The sequence below is a fragment of the Ictidomys tridecemlineatus genome, chromosome 3 (genome assembly GCF_052094955.1).
Source record: "Ictidomys tridecemlineatus isolate mIctTri1 chromosome 3, mIctTri1.hap1, whole genome shotgun sequence".
In the NCBI taxonomy this organism is placed as follows: Eukaryota; Metazoa; Chordata; class Mammalia; order Rodentia; family Sciuridae; genus Ictidomys; species Ictidomys tridecemlineatus.
In genome coordinates this window covers 64,039,691-64,067,603 of record NC_135479.1, presented here as the reverse complement: position 1 = coordinate 64,067,603, position 27,913 = coordinate 64,039,691, and the positions used below count along the sequence as shown (strand labels likewise).

The window sequence follows — 27,913 nt, the reverse complement described above, 5'->3', positions numbered from 1 at the left end:
GGATGCTAACCCACCAGAAGTGGGAGAGGGAAGATTAGAAGTTCATTGGATTAGACAAAGGGTGGGGGGGTGAAGGGACAGGAGGGGGGATGGGAATAGGAAAGACAGTTCAATGAATCGGACATAACTTTCCTGGGTTCATATATGAATATGAGACCAGTTCAAGTCCACATCACGTACAACTACGAGAATGGGAAGTTTCACTCCGTGTATATATGACATGTCAAAATATATTCTTCCTTCATGTAAACTAAAAATAACAAATTTAAAACATACTTAGGACACCTGGTGCCGGCAGGTTGCCAGCTTCCCCCGGAAGCTGAATCTAGACAAGAATCGGGAGCAGGTACTTCTTTAAGGAAGTTCTCAGTGAGGCAGGGTCTCCCTGAGTTGCTGAGGCTGACCTCAAACTCGCAATCCTCCTGCCTCAGCCTCCTGAGCAGCTGGGATCACAGGCATGTGCCACGATACAATGATTTTTAGTTGTCCCCAGATTTGAAGCCCAGTGGCATTTTTGTTTTCTTTCTTTCTGTGCTAGACATGGAACCCAGGGCCTCCCGCATGCAGGCGAGCCCTTAACGCCTCCAGGCCCTGAGCGATTCTCAGCCTCTCCACACCCCACCGTAATCATCAGCCAGGCTGGCTCACCAGGATCTCCCACCACACTGCAGACACACAGGTCCCCCCTCTTGTTTCCTGATGGACACGCGATTCTCCGCAGCTGGCCTGCTTCCCAACTACACATTCAGCCTTGGCCCCAGAGAAAGCCCCGGGCAAGGTCCCCACCACTGGGAATTCACACCCTGAAGGGGCAAAGCAGGTACCATAGCACCTGCCGCAGGGAGATACCCTCCACCTCAGTGGGGACCCAAAAATGCCCCTAGGCTCCGTGACCAGGCAAGCTCCTACAGAGTGTCCGGGCACGTGGCCAGACCCTGCCCTTGCTCCCATGAACTCCAGGATGAACTATGGCTCCAGAGCAGCCCGTGAGATCCGTTAGTCCCAATCAGATGTCTCCAGACACGGAGACCGAGGGTCGAGCAAGTGGCAAGCCTGGCTTGGCCACAGATGTGTGTCTTGGGGGAATCTCTGCCTGGTGCATAGTAGATGCTCAGGTAACTCCTACCATCTGCCAAGTCCCGCTGAGAACAATCCAGACACGATTCTCGGGGATGGTTCTAGTTTAATGACAACGGTGGGAAGGAGCAAATTTAGGAGGTAGGAGGAGCAGGGCTCAGGGGCACACACTTGGAATCCCAGCAAGTCAGGAGGCTGAGGCAGGAGGATCACAAGTTCCAAGGCCGGCCTCAACAACTTAGTGAGAGCCTGTCTCAAGATAAAAGGAAAAGGGCTGGGGATGTAGCTCAGCGGTGGGTTCAATTCCTAGTGGGTGGGCAGAGGCACGGGAGGACCTGGACTAGAGGGACGGGGATATGGATTGGGCAGACCAAATCATGGCTGCCCTCGGCGGGACTTGGCAGTTTCCGGGGCTTCACTGAAGCCACCCACACTCCTGAGGGACCAGGATCAGGAGCATAGTTAGTAAACAGGAAGCCGGGTCTCAAGGAGGTGCTGGGGACATCTTCAATGTCACACCAGTTACAGCGAGAAAGTACAATTCAGGGATGTCTGAGCTGGGGGTGACAAATCTTCATGTGAGTAAGGGGACACGGAGCAGGCCACTGAAGGCCAAAAAATGTGTCCCCTGGCAGAGATGGAGACATTGCAGCAGAATACCTTGTCATTCTTTTTAATATTTTTTTCCATATAAATCAGATCACGTCTGTCCCCTGCTTAAAAGCCACCAGCAACTTCCCGCGTCACCTGCCCTCCAACCCGGCATCCTCTCCAATGCCACCAAGGTCCCTCCCACCTTGGGAACTTTTAAATTCAAATATAAATCATTTAATTAAGCAATCGAATTGAATCACCTAATTGTAACTAAGCTTAATTTGTTCAAAATTGTTTAATTAATTAATTTCAATTTAATTTGATGTTTCTCTCTAGGGAGCCATCATGAGAAAAAGTTCACAAGTTTAAAAGAAAAAAGAAATGGTAGGGAAGGCCGCTTTAAGCATCTGTGAGTCTGCTTCGACCCGTGTCCGATGTCCTCACTCAGCAAGCCGAGGGCAGGCCCAGGTCTGCCATCGTCCCTCTCTGTAGCTCCAGGTCTACGATACTGCCTGGTGCATCGTAGACGCTCAGGTAACTCCCACCACCTGCCAAGTCCTGCTGAGAACAATCCAGACACGATTCTGCCGTAGAGAAGTCATTCTGGGCCTCTTCTCTGCCAGGTGCCATGAGCCGTCAGCAGCCACGGAAGGTTTAGAAGCTTTAGGCAAATGGAAGAACTTTCTTGATGCACAGAGCAACTCTCCCATCCCCAACCAGAGATCGCTGCTACCAGGAGCTGCTGCTACCTCACCCAACACAAGTCCCCCACAAGGCTGGGAAACAGAGCTACCCACGGTTTTCTGTGATACCACAGGGGGTGGCTGCCGCTAAAGATGGCTTGGCGGGTGTCCCACTCAGGGTGGGGCAGAGCTCTGACCAGGGGCAGGATATCTGGGTTTCCAGGCTCTGCCTGACTCTGCCCACCTTCTGGATGGCCTCCAAACAGGGGCCAGAGTCTCACGGAGACTTTTAACCTCCAGCAGAACCGGGATGCCCCGGGCACAAAGATAAGCACTCTCAGATAAACATAGTACAGCGGGTGTATATATAGGCCCTCCCACCTGTTTTCCAAAAGGATTTGCAACCGCTTTCACAAGAGGCAGGGAAGTGAGCATTTAGAGTGCGCCAGAGTGTACACACGGGGGCCTCCCATCACAGGCCTCCTCCGAAAGAGACTAGGACAAGAAGAGGGATCTCAGATCCCTCCGGGAAGCTTGTCTGTCTGTGTAGGAGTGAGCTCCCCATTGGGGGAGGTATGTAAGTCGAAGCTGGCAGGTCTTGGCAAGGGTTGGCTGGAGAGGGATGCAGGCATCCGATGGAGGCTTGGGCAGATGCTTTTAGATCCTTGCTGGGAATCAGGAGCCTCTTAAGCCCAGCCACAGCTTCCTATGAAGGATCCAGGAAAACAGCCTGAGATAAACCCTTTATAGGGAGCACGTGCTGGCCCCTTCCTTGGGCCAGAGTTATCCAAATGGGTTTATTTATTTATGTGTTGGTGCTGCAGATTGAACCCAGAGGCCTCTACCACTGAGCTACATCCCAGTCCTTCCTATTTTTATTTTATTTTATTTTTTGATACAGGGTCTTTCTTGCTGGCCTGGAAATTGCAATACTCCAGGTGCAACCTCTTGAGGGACCACAGGTATAAGCCACCGGTGATACAAGGCTCCAGACAGTTTTTAAAAAACTGAAGGGAAGAGGGATTTCCACTGGTTTCTGGTACTGTGGTGTTGAGTTCTGGGGCTGCCAGGTGAGTAGCAGAGGCCTTTCCTGAACCATACCCCCAGGAGGAGAGCTGGGCAGCAAGAGGGGCAGGAGACCCACAGTGTGGTGCCGGCTGTCTGCACCTTCTCTTCTGAAGTGCAGAGTCGTGGATTGGTGCAAGGAAGGGGCTTGACTCACTCCTGAAGGGTCCACCCAGAATCAATGGAACCACATTTTTGCCCCCAGCCACAACCTGGCATGGATCTAGCAGGATCTGGCTCTGGGTTCCCACAGTCTGCTTCCTGGGCTCTACCTTAGGTTTGGGGGCCAACTTCCTGATGCCTGCCATGTTTCCTCTATCATCCTATCGATCCCTACCCCGCCACACACACACACACACACACACAGAGCTGAAAAAGACAGAATCCCCCCTCCCCAGTGTAGTCCCAGAGGCAAAGAATGACTAAGAATGCAAATAAATAAATACAAAGAAAACAGGGCGGGCAGAGGACAGTCCTCTGGACAGTCATCCGAGGGCTCTCTGAGGAGCTGGCATCTGGGGGACCATGTCTGAAGAAAGCGTCTGGAAGCAGAGGACAGCTAACTCAGAGGCCCTGGGGCACGTCCAGGCTTGGTGTGTTTGAGCCTTTGCGGATGATGGTCAGGCAGCACGAGGCACAGCACTGGCCGGCTGTGGGGCATGACGGCCATCTAGAGGCTTCGACTGGAGACAGTGGGAGCCACAGCAGCATTTGGAGGGGAGGAGAGACGGAGCTGAATGTCTCACAAAGAGGCTGCTTGCTTTCCCCTCCAGAAGGGAATTCACCAACTCTTCCCTCCAAAGCAGCTTCTGCTCCTCCTGCCCGTCTACTGCAATTTTAATGCTGCCTGACGAGGAGGCTCTCATAGCTGTAACTGAAACAGAAAGCCGCATGCCTGTGCCATCTGTCTGTCAATCCAGAGAGACACATTAATCCCAGGTCTGGGAGCCGTGTCTGCCCTCACCCTGCTGCCTGATGGGACATGGAGACACCCGGCCTCACCCAACGGTCCCCAACGGTCCCCAGCAGGTTCCTATCCCCAGGACTCTCACCACTTCAGGAAGGGAGCATGGTGGAGGGAGACCGTGGAAGAGACCTGGGTTGTGTAAAGTCAACTCTGCTTTGTAAATGCCAACATGATCTGCTCGTCGGATGCCTGGACACCATGAATGTGAACAGAACCTGAAAAAGACTGGTGTTGGCAGGAATGTGTTCAAGAATCTGCAAACTTCAAAGTGCTGTCTGATTCAGTCAGGGCTTAGCAAACTGTAACCTGCTTGGTAAACTCAACAGTGCTTTGTAACCCCATGGGGGGGCGGGGGTTGCAAACTGTAAATTACTTTGCAAACCCAGTTTGGTAGGCTGATGAGAGGTTTTTCCATGGTAGAGCTCTGGAAGCCATCTATCAGCTGTCCGGGGCTCGCACCAGGATAACCTGTGTGCGCCAGGTTTCCTCTTTTGTCACCCTGTATCAGCCCCTGAGCCACGTCCACTCGTGGAGCCCAGGAGGACAGATCAGTGGGCTCACCCACTAACTCCTGCAGAAGCCAAGAGTCCCCGCCCTTTCTAGGAGGACCTGGGGGGCGCTAGGAGCCCTGGGCGGAGCTCCACAGGCTCACGGTCAAAGTCCGGGCTCTGCCGCCTCCTGGCGGCGGCAGGAGAGGTGACCGGGGCCACGCCCCTGGGCTCCTGCACACCGCGCGGGCAAGGACGCGCGCACAGGCACACGCGCGCGCGTGCACAAACGCACCCGCACGCGGACCAATCCGCGCCCGCGCCCCCACACGCAGGGCTGTGGGATTCGCTCGCTCCCTCCATTCATTCATCCTTTTGTGATTCATTCAACAAAGGCTGAGCCGAGGCTGGAGATGGCAATTTTCTCGCGCAGGGGATAGAGTGGCAGGTAAGATCTGCCCAGATAAAGGTTCACCTGGCTGGACCTGACTAAAGGGTGGCCCCAGAAGGCCTCCCAAGGAGTTGACAAGGGTGACTTGAAGCCAGCCACAAGAAGACTGGGGGAGGGAATGTTCTAGGCAGACAGCACAGTGAATTTCAAGGCCTGAGATAAGAACCAGTGTTCACCATGGAACGATCCAGAGACTAAAGCTCTTGGAAACTGTTAAGTACAGTGCCCCAAGGAAGGGTTAATGGGCAGAGGCCTGTCCCAGAACTAAAGGCTAGAGATGAAGAATGGTGGATGGAGGCCCAGCCTTCACACCTGGCAGTGTGATGGCTAATTCTTCCAGGTCCCATCTGTGCCTGAACAGTCATAAACTCTACTCTTTGGGCCTATAATTAGCCTTTCCTATTAGATAAAAGCCACCCCTTAGGACTTCCAGTGGAGCGCTGGGTCCTTTTGCTGATCTGGGAAGCACCACTGGATTCCAGACTTATCCCTACAAGGGCAGTGTAAAACTGAGAACAGAGCTTCGGGTGGACACAAGTCCTTCAAGACATTAACAGAGCTCCTGGATCTAACCATACCTGAAGCCTGACACATTCCTGATGACGTTAAGCAAATAACCTTCCTTCTGCTTAAACCTGATGGAAGAGAGTCCCATCTGCCCCAGGCCATGCATCAAGAATCAGAGCTGGACTGGACTCCAGCAAGGGGGCCTTCCCTGGGCTGTCTCAACACCACTCGGAGCCTTCTCCACAGTCCCTGAGCCTCTGTTTCTCCATTTTACAAGTTATGTGGCTTTGGGCAAATGACTGTGGCTCTTTGGACATGTTTCTTCATCACCAATGAGGCACGGGTCCAGGCCTGGGCAGTGTCCAGGTGTGCTCATCACTCTCTCTGGCTGTCATCACACTTTGATGATAGTAGGTCGGGCAGCCTCCACCAGGGGATTGACTCTGTGTGTCCACTGCTCTGTCCCGCGGGGATCTGGCACCTGGACAGTCACACACTGGAGTATCTTGTCCCAGCACTCTGGGAGCGTGTGTGTCTTCATATGGACGAGGGCCTGGCAAGTGTAGGGCCCCAGGGGGTCAGCAGGCCTCCCCTCCCCTAAATCGCAGAGTCCTGGCCCTGCCCTGGAGTAAGGACCCCTTCCAGACCCTCCCGGAGGAAGACTAGGGCTTGCTGCGGTTGACACATAGTTTCACACATTTTTGTCTCTTTTTTTTTTTTTTTTTAATTAAAACAGCAACCAGGTACCTGACCTGACCCATCAGGGGATGGGCAGGACTTTGTTCAAAAAAATAGATATTTTCTTTCTTTTTTCTTTTTTTTTTAAACACCAAAGAAAATCCATAGCTCCCGTGGAGCCAGTCACTCTCCAAGACAGTGAGGGGACAGCCCCCCCCTGGCACCCTCTGAGCAGAGACTCCCTGGCCTCCATCCTGAGCAGAGGCACAGGTCTTAGCTTGCTGGCACCTAGAGTATGGAAAAGAAGTGATCGGCTCCAGACCATGCAAGAAGAACAACAAACAAAAACAGCCAAACCCCACAAAGCAAAAGAAAATGTCCACAGAGGATAAATTAAAAAAAACAAAAAAAACAAAAAAAACAGAAAGGTGGCAGCCCCACACCATGAGCGGTGTCAGGCGAGAGCCAGGTGACCCGTGTGCCCCCCGAGACTGTCTCCAGTGCTGGGGTGAAGGCCCCCGGTGGCTCAAGGCATCTCCCTCATGGGAGTCTTGGAGGATTCACATGGCTCATCCCCCTACTCTGTCCTCCACACTAAGGCCAGGAGGGAGGAGGACTGGCCACCAATGGGCCAAAGGGTGCAAAGTCCATTCAGTTGAGAGATAAAAAATATAGATATATACACAACATGGGTGGCATCCGGGGCTGGGCTGAGGCCATAGACTTGTCCACAGACCAGACGGGCTGCCTGCTCTTGTGAGGAGGAGCAGCGTCCGGCAGGGGATTTCCGGGCCCCTGCAAGTCCAGGGGCTCAGGGTGGAGAACTGAGGTCCTGACAGCAGCTGGGGCAGAGGCACTGGTGGGGTCCACATGGGACCAGCTGGGAGCCCCCGCACGTCTAGTTCTTTGGCACTTGGGACAAATGGCTGGTTGCGGAACCAGTCTGGAGCAGCCCCCTTGACTCCTCCCAGGGCTCCCAGAGCCAGGATGGCAGTAGCTTATGGCTGTGGGCAAGCAGTGTCCCAGCAGAGAGGGGCTTTGGGGTGCTGGAGGCCAGAGTCGGGTCCCCAGGTCCAGCCTGCTAGGAGTCTTCTCCCAGGATCTCCTTCACAAAGGCAGCAATGTCTGTCTTCTTGGTTTTGTGCAAGGTGAAGAAAGGGTGCTCCTGATGGGTGACAGAGGACAGAGTCACCTTAGGGGAACTGCCCACTCCTTGGACCCAACCCACTGACCACTGAGCCTGAACCACTGAGCCTAAACCACTGAGCCCATGTGCTGCAAACGCCTGCTCACCCTTCTAGAACCTCTACCCCTGGGGAGAGAGCTCAAGGCTCCTCCTCAGCCTCCCTCGGTGGCCCTCCCGCCCACACTAGCCTGCCTTTTTCCCATATGGGCCAGTCCTCTGCCCCTGCTTGGAGTGGCCTCTCCATCCTTCCTTCCCCCTGCAGCAAACGCTCATCCTTCCTTCCAGGTTCAGTTCAGATGGCAACTCCCCCAAGAATCTGGCTCTGTGACAGCACTGTCTTGCACCAGGGGCGGACAGGGAGTTGGAGGGGCGAAGCCAGACAGGCAGGCAGGACCGAACGGCTGAGTGAGGCAGGGGCCATGCTGAGGAGCTGCCCCTCTGTGTGCCCAGGCTGCCGCTCCATCCCCAGCCCCACCCAGCCAACGAACGGCTCAGCCCCAAAGAAGAGCAGAGCAGGTGCCTTCGACCCACACTCACCATCAGCTCCAAGTAGCTCATGCGCTCCGCGGGGTTCTTCCTCAGGCTAGAAGAGAAGAGGGTTGACAGACATCACAGAGGAACTGAGTCTAGCTAGACCAGCTGGCCCTTGTATTGGGCAACAGGGGGGTGCATGCTCCTGGGGCTCAGGAAAGAAGGGGGCGAGACCATCTAAGGGGTCTGCCAAAATAGAGAGCAAGGAATCCATGGATGCAAACTAGGATTTTGTTTTGTTTTGTTTTGTTTTGGTCACTGCAGGGATCCAGGGAATTTCCATGATACCCAACCCGAAAACAATCCATCATACACTTGGTATTCTTAATCACACAAGAGGAGAGTCCTGGGAGAAGAAAGGCCTCAATTAAAAAGGAGTCAAGCCAACTAATGATTCTTATCTGCTGGGCTCACCTGTCTTCAGTTTTTCCTCTTTTCCGATTAAAGAGAAAAAAAAAGATGATGAATTTTACTCTGAGTAGCTTTGCCCACAACACACAGATGTTCCTTTGTTGTTCTCATCATTTTTTAAACTTCTAAATATTTTTAAGATCTTTTTTTGGTTTGTTTTCATTTGGTTTTTGGTTTTTGTTTTTGTTTTGTTTTGTTTTAGTTTATTTTTTTTGGTACCAGGGATTAAACCCAGGGGTACCTAACCACTGAGCACCATCTCCCGCCCTTTTTATTTTTTTTCTTTGGAGACAGGGTCTTGCTAAATTGCTGAGGCTGGCTTTGAATTTGTGATCCTCCTGTCTCAGCCTCCTGGGATTACAGGTGTGCACCAACTGCACCAAGCTTCAATCTCTGTTGTAACCCAAGAATTCCTTAGACAAATTTACCCTTAAATGCCACATAGCTTTTTTTTTCCTCTTTAATTATTAGTTTCTTGTTCTGTTTAACCATGGTCAGAAAACAGGGTCTGTGTGACTTTGCCCTTTTTTCCGATTCCCTTTGTCAACCTGAACAGGATCCGTTTCTCTAACGTTCCCAGGAGCCTTCCCCGATTTGGTTCCCAGGGGGTGGGGAGGCGGATTGGGCTGGGCAGGCCAGAGACTCACCACTGGGCAGTGAAGTCCACAAACTCGGGGGAGAAGCGGTCAGCGGGGAGCTGCGGGGACGGCTCCTCCACCACCTGCTTCAGCTGCTGGAACGGGGTCCCCCAGGACTCGTAGGGGAATCGTAGGATGGCCATCTCAATCTGCGGTGGGGACAGCAGGGACAGCAGAGTCAGCAGGTCCCCCCGCCACCAGAGGAACACACACATTTCATCCAGAAGCAAAGAGGTGGGAGGGATCTGCGCGCCCTGGTGCAGTGCCCAGAGCCACAAGACAGGCCGAGGGACTTCGGTCACTGACCCTCCCTGATACGTGTCAGGGGCATCCGTGCCTAGCTCCTCCAGCAAACTCTGCTCACAGGGAAAAAATCCAACCTGGACACGATGGGTTTCAACTACCATGGGTTTTTCCAAACCATCAGATTTCAGAAGACTCCTTAGCAACCCGAGTTCTAGCTGATCCGTAAAAATTCTGAGGAGCTGGTGGCCACGCTCACCTTCCTGTGAGGCAGCAACCAGCAAAACACCGTAATTAGACCATTCCTCTGTCCCTGGGCATCACAAGCCCTTCCCAACACAGACTCATGTGTCCGTTGCCATTCATTGGGGTTCTTGTTTTCACAGAGGGCAAACAGAAAATAAAAATAATTCATACCCACCTCCCTCCCTGCAGCTGGAAGGAAAGTGGAACTGGGGCGAAATGCATCCAATGGGCTCGCTTTGCACAGCCCAGTGGGCCCATCAGGAATGCAGATCTACAGCTCCTTCTCTACAGAGCCGGTCCCCCACTCAGGGCCGCTGCCTTCCCTCTCTGTCCCTTCACTCGCTCTGACCCCTAGACAAGCAACTGGCCTAGTGTTACCCTTCCTGCCAGGCTGGACTTCTGTAGGTGGCTTGGGACCAACTGGTCTCTGCCCCCACTTGGACTCCTAGCCCCCTGCCCTGGTTTGCAGCAGGTAGGAAGTCACTGAGGAAGAGACTGGCTAGCCAACGACAAATTTGGGGTTCTGGTTTTGACTGCGAGGCTAAAAACACAAATCAGGTCACCCTGGGACCCTGCACGGTTCCAGCACAAGGCCCGTAATCACCATAATGAATAGAAGAAACCTCAGCTCCAACAAATGCCTGGTGTTGGCAGCTGGCTCCCAAACAGAGCACTAAGTACTGTGCTGAGAAAGGGCCTCTCCATTAGGCCACAGGCCCCTTCTACCCAAGTCACAAACGTCCTCGGCTGCAGCGGCAGTGGGGATGACCCTGTGTGCACGTGCCTGTCCTCCACAAACCCCACACAGACTCAGGGCACTTTTTCCTTAAATATTCACAGATTCCAGTGTGCAGAAGCCAGGCCCCTCTATGAGCTGGAAGAGGAAGACCAGTGGCTACTACAGTCTACAGTCCGAAAAATGAAGACGTATACGAAGCCTTGACCTCACAATCCTCCTTCAAAAGACCTCAAGAAATGAAATACAAAAAAACTGCCTTTGGCCCAGAGATGCAGGATACAGTGTCACCTGCTGAAGTATGTAGAAAAAAAGCCTGTGTCTGTGGCCAGCGGTCATTCCCCTACAGGCAGCAGGCGGGAGGCCCCCGTGACACACCAACCTGGTCAAGCACCTGGCCAGTACTTCCTGAGCGTGCCCATGTCTGTCCAGCATGATTCGCCTTTATGTGACATGGTGTGTGCAGGAGGTGGGCACAAGTGGATGCCCAGAGAGCTCCTGATGTCACAGTCCACCTAGAGGGACGTTTCTCCCCGCCACACAGTGGTTCCCCGGGGAGACTGAGGATTTCCAGTGGAAACCAGGGAGATCTCCTGCCTTAGGACCAGTAAATGGTTGTGGGGGTCTTTGGAAGAGATGCCCACAAGGGTTTATAACAATTCAGAGGAATGTAAACCAGAGGTAACGTCAACTGAAGACGACAGAATTAAAAGTCTCGGGAGGGGGGTGTGTGTGCTGCTGGGGACAGAACCCAGGGCCTCATGCACGCTGGGCCAACACTCTACCACTGCGTTACATCCCCAGTCCTCTTTTTTTTTTTTTTTAAGAAGGCACACAACATTCTAGAAGGAAATGTACAACACTGGCAGTTGGCGGTGGGGAAAGAGTACAGTCATCCTTACCCCCTTTTCCGGTTTTTTATTCTGGGTTTCTATTACTTTGGAAACTTGTAGAAGATGAACCTACCCCGTACGGGGGCAGCTTGTCTCCAGAGTGGCCGCCCCACTTCTCCCTGGGGACTGGCACCGTCCCATCAGGCAGACAGCTTGTTCCCTCACCTGAAGCCCAGGCTGGGCTCACAGCTCCTCTGACCAATGTGAGGAGGCAGAGAAAGGCCCAGCACTGGCCCCTCAGGAGCCAGCTACCATGAAAATCCCAGCTACAGGCAGCCAGGCTGGGCGGAAGCCACGGAGGGCAGACACAGCGAAGCGCCTCCATGGACCTTCCAGCCCAGCCAGCCAGCGCCGGTATAGCAGAGCTGCCTGATACAGCCTGGCCTGGTCACCCGAAAGACCAAGTGACCGAACCAGCCCCACCTGGAAGGGGCGGGTGGAGGCTGGAGGTGAGGCTCTATGAAAAACCCTCCGTGAATCTGGGGTTGGTGAGCACGTGGGTGGAGGTGCTCGGAGGTGGCCTGCCACTCCACACGCTGGCCCTGTGGACCTCTCCCACCTGGCTGTTCCTTGGTGAGTTGTGTCCTTTATGATGAACCAGCAAACACAGTGAAGTCTTTTTCCCTTGGTACTGGGAATTGAACTCAGAGGCTCTTAACACTGAGCTACGTCTCCCGTCCTACTTATTTATTTATTGACTTTGGTGCTGAGGATTGAACCCAGGGGAGCTTCACCACGGAGCCACACTCTCAGCCCTTTTTTTAATATTTTATTTAGAGACAGGGTCTCACCGAGTTGCCCAGTGCCTTGCTAAGTTGCTGAGGCTGGCTTTGAACTCACAATCCTCCTGCCTCAGCCTCCTAAGCTTCTGGGATTACGGGCGTGCGCCATCATACCCGGCCCCTTTTTTATTTTTTTATGTAGAGACAGGGTCTTGGCTAAGTGGCTGAGGGCCTTGTTAAACTGCCAAGACTGGTCTTGAACGTGCGATCCTCCTGCCTCAGCTTCCTGAGTTGCTGGGATCACAGGTGGGCACCACCACACGTGGCAAACAGCAAAGCCTTTTCCTGAGTTCCGTGAACTGATCTGGCAAATGATCACACCTCAGAAGAGGGGTATGGGAACGCCCAGGCAACAGCAGGTGGGTCAGCGGTAGTCTAACTGCCAGTCTGGTGGGACGGAGCTCTGAGCTGGTGGGGTCTGCATGAACTTCAGGTAGATACTGTCAGAATCGAACTACAGGTCACCTGTCGGGGGACTAGAGAATCCTGGAGGGCGCACACCAACCCATCTCCACACCGAAGGTGGAGTTGACTAATTCTTACTGTCCCCTGCCCCCAGCAAACAACTAGCCAAGGAGGCGAGGGCCACCAGAGACTTCCTTGGACCGCGTTCTCTCAGAAAGGGAGGGTGCTGACCCCAGGCCATGCTGCGTCAGTCCCGATGGCTAGGATGGCGAGAGGGGACTAAAGGCCACTCTAGCTGACCACGTCAGCTGGACCAACCCAAACACACCAGAGCCACTGTGACAGCGACACTCTCCCCCAGGTCCTGGTCTCCTGCACATCCACCCAGAACAGCGGGGGTGCAGCCTAGTCATCCTCCTATCCCTCCAGTACATTCTCCACGTGGGCATCACGGTGAGCCTTCCCCTCCGCGGCCCCCAGTGATGGAGGTGGAACCCACAAGGGCCCTCCACCCCTGAGCTACATCCCCACTCCTCTTTTCACTTTTGAGACAGGGTCTCGCCAACTTGCAATCCTCCCACGTTGCTGGGATTTGCAGGAACACAGCGCCACACCCAGCCACGGGGAGCCCTCTAATGCAGCCTGACTGCGGAGTATAAATGAACCAGCTTTGACCTTCCCGCTCCCTGGTGAAGGGCAGGCGTTCTGGAAGGAACAAGAGGCCCGTCCCTACATCCAGAGCTCGGAGGCACCCCACCCCAAGCCTAGGCCTGAAGGGGGGACAGCTGCCCCCCCGTCACCAAAGCCCAGGGTCCTTTCCGTCTTTCCAGGCTCAGGATCCAGATGCCCCACCAGCCCCACACTCGCAAGCCCAGCGAGAAGCCCCGGGACCCCACAGGCGACACAAATATCTGCAACGACTTTTGCCATCTTGCTTTGGAGGTGATTTGCCCAGCAAGAGCTCTCTTTGGGATCAGGCAGGATTTCCCACCATGCACCAGGAGTTCCACGGGCCAGTCCAGGGGGGCTGACATCACATCACAGAACACGGAGGGCATTCGTGACGGGTGAACCCAGACATCAGGGAGTGGACCGTGTCATTCCTAGCCAGGAGTTTTGCGTGGCACATTTCTTCCTCGATTCTGAAGCCAACACTCTTTTCTACGACCTAAATGATGTGACAGACCTCACCCCCCACCCACCCCCCCCCGATAATGCATGGCCCCAGGCCCAGCCCCGACCCAGCCACCCGCACCTGACCAGTAAGAGCTGCACCCAGCCCCAGGCCCTACCATGGTGATGCCGAGACTCCAAACGTCGGACTTGACGTTGTAGCCCTTCTGGTTGAGCTCGGGGTTGATTCTCTCGGGCTGTGAAGGGGATCAGAGAGAGATGAAGGCCCAGGCCACGGGGACCACCCAACACGCCCTTCAGTTAGGTCTCGCCTCCCCGACCCCAAAACTGAGTGGGCATTGTGTCCCGCCTGCCCATCTGACAGAGGAGGAAACTGCGGCCACCAAGAGTCAGGGTCTAACCCCTGCCTCACAGCCAACCCCAGCTGCAGCAAGGGCCAGAGGGGAGCCATCTTACTGACTGTCCATGAGCACGGGGCAGGACAGCCGAGGCCGCACGACTCACCCAGGTGGAGCGACCTGGGGCGCAGGGAGCGACGTGGGTAAAGAGAGTGCGCTCTGTGGCAGGGGAGGCCCTGTCCCGATGGATGAGGCAGCTCGCCCCCGCCAGCCCTGTCCTCCCCCAGCCTGGGGCGGGCCCGGCCTCACTCACGGCCATGTAGGGCTTGCAGCCAGCGTCCATCGTCTTAGCCACCGAGTCCACCAAGTAGCCGCTGATGCCAAAGTCACACATCTTCACATGGCCCTCCTTGTTGATGAGGACGTTGGACGGCTTCACATCTGCCCAGTGGGGGACACACCGTTCTCAGCCCTCGTCTGCCCACGGCCTCTCCTGGCTCCCATGGCGTGACCCAGTGGGCAGCCGCGTGTACCGAGGTCCCAAGGATCAGGCAAGGGAACTGAGGCGGCCAGAGGTGCCACCCCAGGTCCCAGCCACCGCTGAGGGAAGAACCCTCAGGTGTGGACTGGATTCAGACGCAAGGCCTGGGCATTTCACGTACGTAAACTGTACGTCAAAACCAGAACCAGCCAGCCCCGGCCAGGACAAGAGTGGGTCCAGTTCTTGCTGCAAACACCAGCAGACACGAGAGGAAGTGGTAAAGGCAGACTGGACCCCACGGGACCCCATCACCATCTACCCGCCCCCCAGCCTCGGTCTGCTCGGCCTCGGGTTGCAGGGGGGGACGCTGACCTCTGTGGATCACAGACAGCTTGCTGTGCAGGTGCTCCAGGGCCCGCACGATCTGGACGGGGATAAGAGGGGGACAGACAGAACGGCTGTGATTCCAGGCTGCATCCACCATGACACACCCACCTCCACAGGGGACACAGCCCTGTTCACGCAGGTGCCTGCCCACAGCCCAACATGGGCCCCAGCTATCTGGGTGCAGGCATGAGGCTCCTGCCCTCCTCCCACTCACCAACGCTGACAGGAACCGCCAAAGACCCCTGCAGATCCAAGCTGCATCTCCCAAGGGACCACCACCATGGCCTACCAGGCTCCCCGGCCCCTCTCCCTCCCCTGGCAGAGCCATCTCCCTGGGGGATGGTGGTGGGGGGTGGTGGGGGGAGCCTGAGGCCTGGGCACATTTTAAATATTTCCAGATGCTGCCAGGATTGAGAGCCACAGGTATTCCTGATCCCGTTTCCCTTTTTTCCCTGGGCTTCTGGGATGCCCAAGCCCAGAGTCGCTGCCTTCTTATAGGAATGCTGAGACTCAAAAAGCAAACGCTTTCCTCCAGCTTAGCTTATAACCCTATGAGTTGCCTCAAGGCCCAGGTGCCTCCTCAGTAAGGCAGGACTAGTCCAGGTGAAGGCGATGGGCCTCCGAGGGGCAGTCACTCTACTCAAGAGAGTCATCACTGTGTGCCTGATAGGCAGGGTCTGGGCCTCTGCTGTGGATCCGGCCCACCAGGCCCGGGACACTTACAGACACAGCGATCTCCCCCAGAATGTCCTCTGGAATGGTCATGTTTTTCTCTAGCACCTTCCGGTAGAACTTGTCTAGGGACGTGTCCATGAGCTCCATGCAGATCCACACATCTCCCTGCAGGAGAGACACCAGACATGAGCAGAGCCATCGGGAAAGCCCGTGCCTGGGCGACCGCAGGCCCCTCTCACCTTCCCGGGCCCCACCTCACACAGACAGCCTACTGAGGGCCAGCCCCAGTCTCCACCTGAGACGGGATGGCGGGGACAGAAGGGACTCGGGCTTACTCACCAGCCCCCGGCTGTTCCCGCAGCAGCTCCTGGCCCCTCCCATCCTGCCTATCGATTTCTCTCGCCTCTCCCTCTCCTCTTCCCTCAGCCCCCAGGCCCTGCCAGTCCACACGCCCACCTCCATCCACGGGCTCTGTTGCCTGGGCCTCCTGCCCCTGACCCCTGACTCCATGGCATGTCCAGGGAAGAGGAATGACCTCACGAGGCTGATGGTAGGACGTGGAGCTCCCTTGTGCCAACTCTGCCCCTGCCTGCCATGACCTCGTCCCCCTTCCCGGCACACCCTGCATCCCCTTCCAACCCCAGGGCCTCCCTGTCTGCTGAGGCCTGGTTCCAAGAAGGATGAGTGGTCAGGAAAGCTTGGCTCCCCGCTGGGATGCAGGAGCAGGGGACAGAGCCACTCAACAGTGTCATACAGATGGCAAGACACCACCACGACACCTCCCCCACATCCAAAGCAGCTCCCGTTCTCCCTCCTCAATTACGTCAGCACCTCACTCCTGGCTCAGGCCGACGGCTCCACCCATCCAGCTCCATGGGTCCTGCATCCCGGCCTCCCCCTCATCTCCCCTCCTCCCGTCTGATAACCCGGAGTCCAATCCACAAGCCCACCCACCCCTGGAGGGACTCTACCTGCCTCGGGCCCACGGCTCCCCAGGCACCGTCGCCAGGAAGGCAGATGGCAACCCAGACAAACCGCAGCGCTCACCGAGTGCCAGCCTAGGCCCTAGCCACACCGCCGGACCTTCATGACCACACAGTCGCTAGCCTCAAGGAAACCAAGGCACAGAGCAGCGAGGTCACAGCTAGAGAGCAGGGGACATGGGCGGTCTGGCTCTAGGGCCGGTGACCTCAGGTGGATAGGGAGGGACTGGGTTTGGCTCCCCCAGGTCTCCCTGAGTCCCCAGCACCTGCACACAGGAGGGGACTGAGTGACAGTGGGTCACTGGCCAAGAGATGAGCTGGTGGCAGGGAATGTCCCCTCGCTCACCTCTCTGAAGAGGGCCCCATAGAAGGTGACGGTGTAGAAGCAGTCGACTGTCCGCATGTTGATGTCTAGGTCCATAAGCAGCCGCTTCTGCTCCTGCGAGTTCACGGTAGCCCGGATCCGCTGCAGGGGGAGAGCTGTGGTTCAGGGGTCACAGTGGCAGAGGCACCCCTTACCCATTGCACAGGGCCAGGAGTTCTGGGGGCCTGGTCCACCCTACAAAGCTCTGCCTCATCACTGGTCATGGTGAGGGACAAGCCACAGAGCAGGAAGCCACCTTGCAGGCTCAGTCCCCCCGAGGTGGTCCCCAGCCACCTTCAGGCCAGGTACCCACCCCCCGGCAGGGCAGGCTGGGGCAGAACGGGGCCCTGCTCACCTTCACTGCCATGATAGTACCACTCTGGGCATGCCGCACCTTCTCCACCACCCCGTAGGCTCCACGGCCCAGCTCTGAGATGGTCACTAGGTCATCAGCCTCCACTTCGAAGTTCTTGGGGGAACACAAAAGACATGGGGTTGGTGGAGTTGGTCCTTATTCCTCACTCAGAGAAAAGAGAACATGACAAGTTACTCCCTGATGGGTAGCCTGGGGCAGGTCACTTGACCAGTCTGAGCCTCATACTGGCTTCTACTGAACAGATGTAGCACCGAGGTCCAAGGGACCCCATGGGAGAGCCATGCCCTCTGTCCCACACTCCACCCTGGTAGACGGGTCGTTCTCCCAACTTCTATTTACCAGCACTTACTACGTACCAGGCCCCTATTTTAGAACCAGGGACTCAGAACAAACCAAAGACCTGACCCTCCCAAGGGTCCCCTCTGCTGGGAGACACCCCCCCACACACACAGGAATGAGCAGGACACTGGAGGGCAAGACCAGCCCAGCCGAGAGGGCTGTGTGCCGGGGCCGTCTGGCACGTGCTGTGAGCACCGCCCGGTCAGAGCCAGGCTTCTCAGTGGCTGGTGTCCTCCTCAGGGACCGGAAGTGCACAGGGTGCAGACTCCAGGGTCTGGCCCGGAGACCTGGGAGGCCCAGCCATCTGTGTCGACAGGCTGTTCGCAGGTGATGCAGGGGTGGAGGGCTCCCGGCCCTCCGTCTGAGGTCAAAGAGCAATGTCGCTCTGAGCTCCCCACCACCTCCCAAGGATGCAATGGTCCCTATTCTAGAAGGAAGGTCAGGAAGCAGGTGGCCCAGATCCACAGGGAGCCAGGTGCCCGGGTGTCTGCCACCAGAGGCTCCGCACAGCCCGAGCGAGCGGCCCCTTATCAGATGAAGTCGGGGAGCTCCACCCAGGGTCCCGCCAGCACCTACTCTGTCTCCAATGGTAATGAAGGTCCGGGAGTCCAGGTTCCGGGGGGGTCTGTGGAGAGAGCCGACTCTGTGAGCATGGGGAGAACCAGAGAGTTCTCCAAGAGAAGGAAAAGGCAGGTGGCCTGGCCTTTGGAGATGACTCTAGTGACTTCCTTTCATCAGTTGCTAAATATCCACTAGGGGCTAGGCCTAGGTCATGGGACGGGGGACATCGAACAGATAGCAATGCTGATGAGCCCACAGCTGCCCACCTGGCCAGGTGCTACCCAGCCCCACTCCCTGCTGGCTCTGCCCACTGGCGCCTCCCCCCCCTCAGACCCGGAGCAGGGTGAGCCAGGGTGGTCAACTGAGGCCGACTCACGTGGGGTTGGGCACAGCGGGCTTAGTCATACAGGATATCCGCAAGTCCTTCCTTCTCTTGGATTTTCCTGAAAGGAAGAAAAGGTGAGATGTCTGGTGACTCCATCGATGTTCTCCCCCTGCGCCGGATGAAACGGGGGACAGAGAGAACTCAGGTGCTGCCCGTCTCAGACAGAGTTGCCCATTGTAGTCAGTGCCATCAGGGGGACAAGGCTCCGTCTACGGCCCTGGCCGGGAAAGAAGGGAGCAGCACCTAGCACCGGAATGGGGCTCCCTGAAACAGCCCGAGCCCTACCCTACCCTCCTAGAAGCTGTGCCACAGCCATGACCCTCACCATCAGAGCCGCCTGACCCCACTGTCCACCTGGGAGGCCACACATGTCCCCTGATTCGGCTGGGGGATGGGGATGGAGAGGAGGCTTGGGCAGCCGGGGACAGAGCCTGGGTGATCCAGGCCAGGGCTGACAGGCTGAGGTTTTGCCAGGCTCCAGCCCTGCTGACCCTGCACAGGACCTAGGCCTTGAGCTTCTGTCATGGGCTCTGAACTGGGTCTCTTAAAAAGAAAGAAACTCACATGTTGAAATCTTAACCCCGGGACCTTGGAATGTGGCCTTATTTGGAGATGAGTTCTTTACAGAGGTAATTAAAGGAGAAGGAGGCCACGAGGGTGGGCCCCGATCCCGTCTGACGGGTGTCCTTATAAAAGGGGGAAACTGGGACATGGGAGAAAGGCAGCAGGGAAGGGGAGGTGGAGGAGAGACACAGAGGGGAGACAGAGGCCTGGTGGATCTCTCCCCTGCAGCCTGAGGAGGAGCCAGCCCAGCCTCCGCCTCCCTGCAGCCCGGATGGTGAGGGAGAAGGCACAGCCACCCAGTCCAGGGTGCTTCCCTGCAGTCTCCCGCACGGCTCCCCTTCAACCTTGGCGCAGGCGTGGGAGGCAGGGGGCAAGCCCAGCTCCATCAGGGCCGGCTCCACTCCCGTCTCCTCTCCCAGCCCTGATGTCCCCCAGGGGGGGTCACTCTGTGCAGACAGCCACCTCAGAGCTGGGGCAGGTGCAGGCTGGGGAGTCCTGGGGGGGACAGCAGGCCCTGGGCTGAGGCCTGGTGGGCAGGACAGGCATCCCAGCCCCGGGCTCTCCCCCAGGTCCAAAGGGCCACAGCTGGGCTCAACTCCCACCTGCTGGCCTGGACCCCCCTGCCTCTCGGAACCTCAGCCTGTCCCCTCTGCAGCAGGGGCACTGACCCCAGAAAGGCCTCTGATGGGGAGAGACGAAGACCCCGGCCTGCAGCCCAGATGGGCAAGGACTTCCTTCTGCCTCCCAGGACCCCACTGCTCCCATCAGGGGACTGAGGCCCGGCATGTGTGGCCAGGGCTGCTGGCTCCGCGGCCTGGTGTTTCCTGGAACATGGTGCTGTCCCCGTGCCTCGGCTTCCCACCCATGAGGTGAGGGCACTAGACAGGGTGAGCTCTGGGCAGTGGGGCTGGGGGCCTCCGGAGCCCTCCCACCAGCCTTCGCTGCCCTTCCCAAGGCCACCTGAGAGGCCCTCACCCCCTCTCCCCAGGCAGGCCAATCCCCGGGGACAGGCAAGAGGGCTCTGTGTCCACACCTGCCCGGCACAGGGCTGGCACTCAAGAAGAATCTACGTTTATGGAGGGGCAGGGCACGACTGGGCTGGCGCCCACGGGGCCCTCCTGAGTCTGCCCTTTGAACACGGCACAGCCGTCATCTGATCAGCAGCGACAGCAAGGACCCAGGCAGCCAGGGAGCTGCCAGCTGTTCCCAGGAGCCCTGAGGTCAGGCTGCAGTTTTCTGAGCAGAGAAGTAACTTGCCCAGAGCACCAAGGATCTCCTGGGTGGCAGAGCTCGGCCGCAGAGCAGAGACGTGCCAGCCATAGGCCTGCCCCTTGGAAGAGCTTCTGCCCACTTCTCTGCCCACCCAGTGGCCCTTTGTGTCCTCACGTACCACCCCATAAGCCATGGCCACTGAGGCCGGGGAAATGCCCAAGGTCCTGCCACCACCTGCCAAGGAGACCCTTGTCCCTTAAGCCACCTCTGAGCCATGTTCGGTTCCAGTCTCAACCATGCCACAGAGCCACGTGGGTGGAGCCCAGCTGGGAGCGACACAGGAGGTGGCCGATTGGCCGACTCCCAGAGGCCAGGCCCAACTGCGCAGAGGCCCTGCTCCGTGGAGAGGCAGGCCTAGGCTCTGCAGGAAACAACAAACTGGCCTGGGGACCCAGAGGCCACTCAGGGTCTCCCAGGTCTGGCACAGTCTACATGCCAAGGAAAAAATAGAGAAAAAACCAAGGCGTGTGGGACTACCAGCTCCTGAGAGAGACCCCCTCCCCTGCCTCTGGATCAAAGTCACCGCCTGGGCTCCGGGGGATGATCCGGGCAGGGGCTGAGGGTGACACTGCAGCAGCTGGAAGGTGGCCGACAGAGCAAATCTTTGCAGCTAGTGGTGACCCCGAGACACAGACTCAGAACCTCAGGAACCTTATCTGCAAAACAGAATATGGCAGAAATGCCACCCACCCACCCTGCGCAGAAGTTGGGGGACCCTGTGGGTGCGAGGGGTCACAGGATGGCCAGGCCTCAGTTTCCCTATCCATCAAGGGCACGTCCGCACCAGTGGCTGGGCTGCGTGGTGAGGCCACCGCGCCCCCCCCACCCCTCCGCCGCCCCGGGGCTGGCAGCACACAGCCTGGCCTTGTCACCTGCCCTGAAGGCATCAAGGCCTGCGTCAGGAGTGACCTGGGCTCCACAGGGCACCGCACCAGCTGTCGGAGTGGGCGAGGCCACCACGGAGACAGCCCAGGAACAGGCAGGCCTCAGGCCACCCATAGATGCCACTCTCTGCTACCGACGTCAGGGCCAGGCCAGATGGCCAGGCAGCCCCAGGCTACCCAGGTGTGGCTCAAGGTAGCGACCGTCACCACAACAAACAGAGGCTCCGGGGCTGCCAGGGCCATCCACAACAAGCCCGCCAGCATCTAGCTCGCAGGGGCCTGGCACGGGTGAGCCCAGTGCCAGGCGGCCGGCCGCGTGTCCTCAGGTCACTCTGGACCCACAGCAGCCCCTAGGCAGGAAGTCAGGCTGGGTGGAAGTCCGAGAACGATCTGAAGTCACCACCCCGCTGCCACAAAGGTACCGACAAAACTCCTGCCCTGTCCCCTCCCATCCACCCCTCACTCGCTGCGCACGCACCATGCCTCGAGGAAGACACCTCCTTTCCCACCTCAGGGCCTTTGCCTATGCCATTCCCCCTGTCTAGAATGCCTTTCCCTGCAACACGATCCAAGCTGGGAACCGGCCCTGCCAGTTGCCTATTCAGAGGCCCTCCTGACCGCCCCAGCAGAGCTCCTTCCTATGGGGTAAGGAACCGATGTGGCTGCTGAGACGTAGTTGGCCAGAGGTCCCATCCCGCAGGGTTGTAGAGAGACCTCGCCAGACTGACCCACAGCTGCACAGAGGGAAGAGCCTCACCTCAAGAGCTGATGTTCATTGGCTGCCATGAACCAAAGCCTGAGCTGAACACCTGACCTTCTCTCTAGTGCCCCCGATGCTCTCAGAGAAGCCCCCCCAAGAGCTTTTGGGAGCCAAAACTGCCAAGCATCCACAGGGAGCAAGGACAGACCTGATAGGTGCTCCTTTGTCCCCAAGGTCCCAGAGACCCTGCCCTGGGGCTTTGGAGAGAAATCCGGGGGCTGAAGGAAGGGTGCTTCTTTGACTGAGCACCTACGACATGCCACTCCCAGGCCCGCCCCTCCCAGCCTCACAGCCACTCCACGCCACCACCTCTGTCTGTGCTCCTGCTTCACAGTGAGAAACAAGGAGGGCTGTCAGGGAGCCGCTTCAGGGCGTGCTCCGACCTCCCACTGCCCGGCTGCATGTGGCCACCTGGCCAGGCTCCAGCCCCCCAGGGCCCTGGGTACCACCCCACCCTTCACCTCACTTTCCACTCTGCAGAGCGCAGGCTGGGGGTTCCCATGGCCCATCTTACAGCATCCACCCTCCTCCACACCCAGGTCCACCCCCCGGAATCCTGCTCCCACCTGGGCACGTGCGGCCGTGTCTGAGGACACTCTCGGCCATCCCGGCAGGGGGAAGGTAAGACCGGCGTCCAGCAAGGCAGAGGTCAGGGATGCTGCTCGACAGCCCACATCACACACACAAGCCCTACCGCGGCCAAGGGATTCTCTAGTCGGAGATGGGCACAGTGTTGAGGGGGGAAAACCACACAAGCAAGAACCACCCAGGCTTAGAGGAAGCAGAGCGGGTGGCAGGGGATGACCAGGAGCCCAAAGAAGCCGGGCCCAGGAACAGGGAGCACAAAGGGTTGTAGGCAGGCAAAGAGGAGAGGCTGGTGGGCCACAGGCAGGTCCTCTCACCCAGCAGGGGGACCAGACAGCTGACCTCACAGAGATCAACATGAGAAATGGTCATCTCCTTCCCCCAGCAGACCTCACTGGGCTGGACCCTGCATCCCCAAGGATACCAAAACATCTATTCTTCCAGGCAAGGTGGTGCACACCTGTAACCCTAGTAATTCAGGAGGCTGATGCGGGAGGACTGCAAGTCTGAGGCCAGCCTCAGCAATTCAGCAAGACCTCGTCTCAAAAAAAAAAAAAAAGAACTGGAGGTATAGCTCAGTGGTAAAGCACCACCTGAGTTTAATCTCCCGTTTAAAAAAAAAAAATCCCTTACCCTTGACCCAAAAATTGCACCCTCCAACAACCCACCCCCACACTCTAACTTCCACTGACATTTAGTAAGCACCAACCACACACTCAGTCATTCACTGAGTGCCAGCAATGTTCCTCACTTACCTCCTGATCATGCCCAAATTCCTGCATGGACATCCAAGGCCCTTCACAGCCCTGTCCCAGAGAGCCTGGTCTGTCAGTCCACACCTGCTGATCACACACTCCTCGGGACAAGCATCTAAAGCTACTAACATAAGCCCAGCCATGTGGGTGAAGAGCTGTTGATACAGCCGCACAGGCTGAGCACTGCACCATCTGCACTGCATCTCACCTGAGCCCCTCTCAGCCACCCTGTGAGGCAGGAACTAATATGATCTCCATCTTGCAGATGAAGAAACTGAGGCCAGGGGTTTATGAAATCAAAAGCCTGGCAGCCCGTCTCCCCGACACAGTAAGCACCGACAGCCAAAGAGCAGTTTGTGGAAGACAGGAAAAAAATGCAAGAAACGTTCTTCTCATTCCTTTGAGATGTCTGTGCACAGCTTCAGCTACTAAGCATAAGGAATTTCAATAAAATCAATAAGAAAGAAAGGGGCCTGGTTAAGTCTGGGTCCTGGTGCTGATGGAGTCTGGGCTCCGAGTCCTGGCCATCTGAAGGGGACAGCTGGGCTCACCCTGCATGACCGGGGCACCGAGCAGCAGGCTGCTCAGAACTGCAGTCAGTGTCTCCGAGACTCAGCTGATGCGACACACCAACCAGGACAGCAACCCAGCCAGGCCTGAGCCCCTGCCTTCCCCGGACCATGACTGAGTCGCCACGTCATCTGCCCCAAACCACTCTGGCAGAGGCCAAGTGACCAGGAGTGGTACCAGGAAACCTGGGCTGTGGGGACACCAAGAACAAGTCAAACTCCCTCTCTGAGTCTGTTTCCCGCCCCTGGGTGTGGGTGTGCAATGACAGTGACCTCCAAGAGAGGGCCAGCCAGGGTAAAAGGTTGTTAGGATAAGTCCCTGCTCCCAAGGCGGACCTCTGTGACTTTGGGCAAGTCAGTCCCCAACCCCAGGCCTCGATCGACTCCTTCATAAAATGGGGGCGATAACAACAGGACACATTACTGAGTAACCACGAGGGCTAAGTGAGACCGTGCACGTAAAAAACCTGCACAAACAGCTCCGATCAGTGGTTACTCTGACCTGGAGCCCTGGGTGCACAATGGGCCCCGTGCACCAGGCCTCAAGAGGCCGTGACTGGAAATGGGGGCTTCCACGTGAGAGGGGCCCTCCCTCCAGCTCCAGCTCACCTGGGGGGTATGAGATCAGCCAGGCCAGCCCCAGGGCAGCCCCACGCTGCCCCTTCTGCAGAATGACTAAGCAAAGGCACCTGTCTTGCCCAGTGTCCTCTTGGCTTTTATTGTCACCATCGCTACAGAGCAAAATCAGTGCATGGGGGAAAGGTGTTCTTGGTTGGAAAAGAAACACTCTGAGTGGCTCAAATGCAGATTCAGCACCGACTAGCCACCATGGCGTCCCTGGATGGACAGGTCGCATTGCTTCTCACGGTCGGCAGCAGTCCTGCGGCGGCGTGGCTGCTCCTCATCCCTTTCATTCAGAAGAGGAAACAGGCTGGGGAGGTCACGGGGCAGGTCGGGGCAGAGCCAGGCCGAGGACCAGCCCTGCTGTGTTGGAAGTTGCTGCAGGTGAGTGGGGCTGGGGCGGCCATGCCTGCAGAAGCCTGCTTGCTCTGAGGGCCACCAGAAGGCCCAGTCACAGACAAGGACGAGGAGCGAGGTGGGCATCCCCGGTGCTGTGCCAGAGCTGTCCCGACAGGCCTCCGTCACACCGCCATCAACAGGGTGCCAGCCACGCTCGTTGCTCCCCACCAGCTTCTGCCCCCCAACTCCTGCTCTGACCCCCAAGGCCCTTCTCAGCCCTGCCCCACGGAGCGTGCCTGTCACTTCACACCTGGACTGGGGACGTGGCTCAGTGGTAAAGTTCCACTGGATTCAATCCCCAGTATTAAAAAAAAAAAAAAAAAAATTCAACTTTTAAAAATAACAAAGAAAAGTAAACAATGATTAACATAAAAGCTAGACAGCTATGGAGGGAGAGGGAAGGGAAACTGAAGGCACAGGGGTGGGGATACGGGTCGAGTTGGATTTCTTTAGCTGGGTATGATGTACACAGAACTCATCCGACTCTCATTTTTTTTTTAAATACAGAGGTGCATTCTTTGTATCCTTTTGGTATCTGTGGATACATTTACAATTTTTTTTTAAAAAAAAAGCTGCTGGGACCAAACATCATAAGGAGGGTCACAGAGCAGGGGACAGGCCTGACCAAGGGCCCATTCATGGCAGGAAGGTCTGGCCAAGCCACCCAGGGCAGGGGACTGATGGACAGAGGGGCTTCGCAGAGAAGCCAGACGTGGGACACCAGCTTAGCTGTGACACCCCAGAGAGGAATCCACAGGGAAGGGGGAGTATGATGGGCACTGAGGACTGGGGACCTGTCCGTACCTGGGACTGAGGGTGGGAAACTAAGGACCCTCCCTGGACTGGACGGGACCTAGATCTGGTGTCTGAACCTCAGAGGGGCCCAGCAGCTGGCTGAAATCTCTTTTGCAGGGGCAAACCTGCAAAAAGACTCAGTCGCCCAGTTCTCTGGTCCCCACCTGCTCGTCCCAGCTCCAGCTTGGGGACCAAAGAGTATGAGGTACACGGAATTCAGCCAACTCTTATTTTTCAAGAAGTCCTGAAGCCTGATACGTCATGGCCAGCAGTAAAGTCCATCCTGCAGGATCGCTCGCACCCCTGAGCCCTTAAGTGCAGGAGCAGAAGCCCCCCACCCCACCCCCCCGCCACGTCCTGTTGATTCACAGTGAACAGTAGTCACAACCATCACAATTATCAAACAGTTAGCAGATGCCATTTTGCCGGACAGACAGTATCTCTGATCTTCAACCACCACCCTGCCAGGGACGGGTGTTTACCCAGTTTAGACACTGAGGGTCACAGAGGGCATGTCCCTGGCCAAGGAGGCAGGACAGGAAGCTGGCCAGTCAGGATTAGAACCCAGTCCCATTCCAGCACACGGAGGCTCCACCCCCCACCACCACTTCCTGCCTCTCTGAGGAAGGCCGTCTGTCCTGCCGTGACCACGACCTGACACTTGGCCACGGTGGAGAGAGGCTGTCTGCACCTACACAAGCAGGGGGTCCCCGTGCCCATTCTGCAGGGGAGGAAACTGAGGCTTCTCCTCTGAAAGAGGGCCCACGCACGTCCAAGAAACTGAAATCACTGACTTGAGTGCAGAAAATACACCAGATGTGACTTGTCTAATGTCACCTCACAAAAGGGACCCAGCTCGGGACCTGAGCCCAGGCAGGCGGGCTCCCAACCTCCCCACAGCTGTCCCAGGCAAGCTCAGGCAGACCCACCCGGCCAGCCCGGCTGACCCTGTACTGCCTCTGCTGTCCCTGAGCTCCGGGCTGCACATCTGAGCCCAGGGAGTCTCTTGGGCCAAGGGCAGTAAACATCCACCGTCACCTGCTCCCGCTCAGTGAGCAAGAGGAAGCAGAGCCCCGTTTGCCGACCAGAGGAAGTTTCTGGATGGGACAGAGGGCCTAACCACGGGGTCCTGGCCCAGCGCCCAAAGTCCAGGCCAGGCCACCTCCTGCACCTCAGCCCAGGGCCAGGTGCTGCCCATGGGCCGGGCACACAGGCCTCTCCTCCCCGGCCAGGCCCAGCATCACCACCCTGTGTGCTGCAGGCAGCCACTGGCTGGCATGCCCAGGGTGAGTCAGCACCACCGGGCGCTGCTGACTCACCCACCGGAAGCCCAGCTGCCCCAGCCCTCTCCCCACAGGCCCACGGAGAACTTTGCTCCCTTCAGGCCCTGAGCCACGGGCTGGCTGATAGAGAGTTTCCTGTGCGTCACACCAGGGGTGGGGGAAGTCCCAAAGGTGCCACCCTCCAGTCTTTCCGACAGCCGGGGAAGGAGGGGGGGACCGAAACCACAGAAGGCAGGGCCAGGCCAGGCCAGGCCAGCACAAGGCTCCCTACAGCCTGGCCGGGCAGCCAGGAACTGTGCACCCACCCAGCCACGCCACGACATGTCCAGTGGGTGGCACTCCCAGGGTGGCAGGAGGCAGAGGCAGGCCCTGCTGGGAACAGCAACACCACACATGTGGGGTCCCCCCCAGGACCAAGGTAGCTACAGACTCGGGTCATGCTGACCACACGTGTCCTGCACGCCAGCCCCAGCCCCCGGCTGCCCTTGGCCTCTGACGCCAGCCAGAGATGGCATGGGGGAGCCAGCAGGGCTACGGGACCTACAGAGAACTCTCCAGGCTCCTGGCACAGAAGACAGGGCAGGTGCCTGCTGCCAGGCAGGAAGCCCAAAGGCAGGGCACCCAGAAGGTCCGGCCCCAGCCACGCCCTCCTGGTTTGAATTCCTCTGAAGAGGTGGAGAAGAGCTCTGTGCTGGGCCCAGTGCCCGGGACGGGGAGGGCATGGGTGAGGACCCCTGCTCTGTGCATTCAGTGGAGTCAGTCCCCTGTGAGGTCCTGGTTTCACATCTGTCAAACGGGTCAGGCTGCAGTGTGTCAGCTTGG

General features: G+C 57.4%; 1 protein-coding gene across 3 annotated transcripts in view; it reads right to left on the bottom strand.

Moving 5' to 3' along the window:
- Positions 1-1,947: 1,947 nt before the first annotated feature.
- Positions 1,948-27,913, bottom strand: part of Map2k3 (mitogen-activated protein kinase kinase 3) — a 28,589-nt gene continuing 2,623 nt past the window's right edge. For 2 of the 3 annotated variants that reach the window (XM_005339438.5, XM_040269652.2), the window contains exons 2-12: positions 18,596-18,662; positions 18,235-18,283; positions 17,299-17,412; positions 16,926-17,045; positions 15,645-15,761; positions 14,907-14,958; positions 14,367-14,494; positions 13,874-13,951; positions 9,286-9,425; positions 8,234-8,279; positions 1,948-7,675 (exon numbers count right to left, since the gene is read on the bottom strand). In XM_005339438.5, the coding sequence (XP_005339495.1) occupies positions 7,592-7,675; positions 8,234-8,279; positions 9,286-9,425; positions 13,874-13,951; positions 14,367-14,494; positions 14,907-14,958; positions 15,645-15,761; positions 16,926-17,045; positions 17,299-17,412; positions 18,235-18,283; positions 18,596-18,662 (995 nt within the window). In that variant the 3' untranslated portion in view covers positions 1,948-7,591. Of the gene's footprint in view, positions 7,676-8,233; positions 8,280-9,285; positions 9,426-13,873; positions 13,952-14,366; positions 14,495-14,906; positions 14,959-15,644; positions 15,762-16,925; positions 17,046-17,298; positions 17,413-18,234; positions 18,284-18,595; positions 18,663-18,929; positions 20,867-27,913 lie in introns of those variants that run through there. The other variant, XM_078043068.1, reaches the window with a different exon arrangement.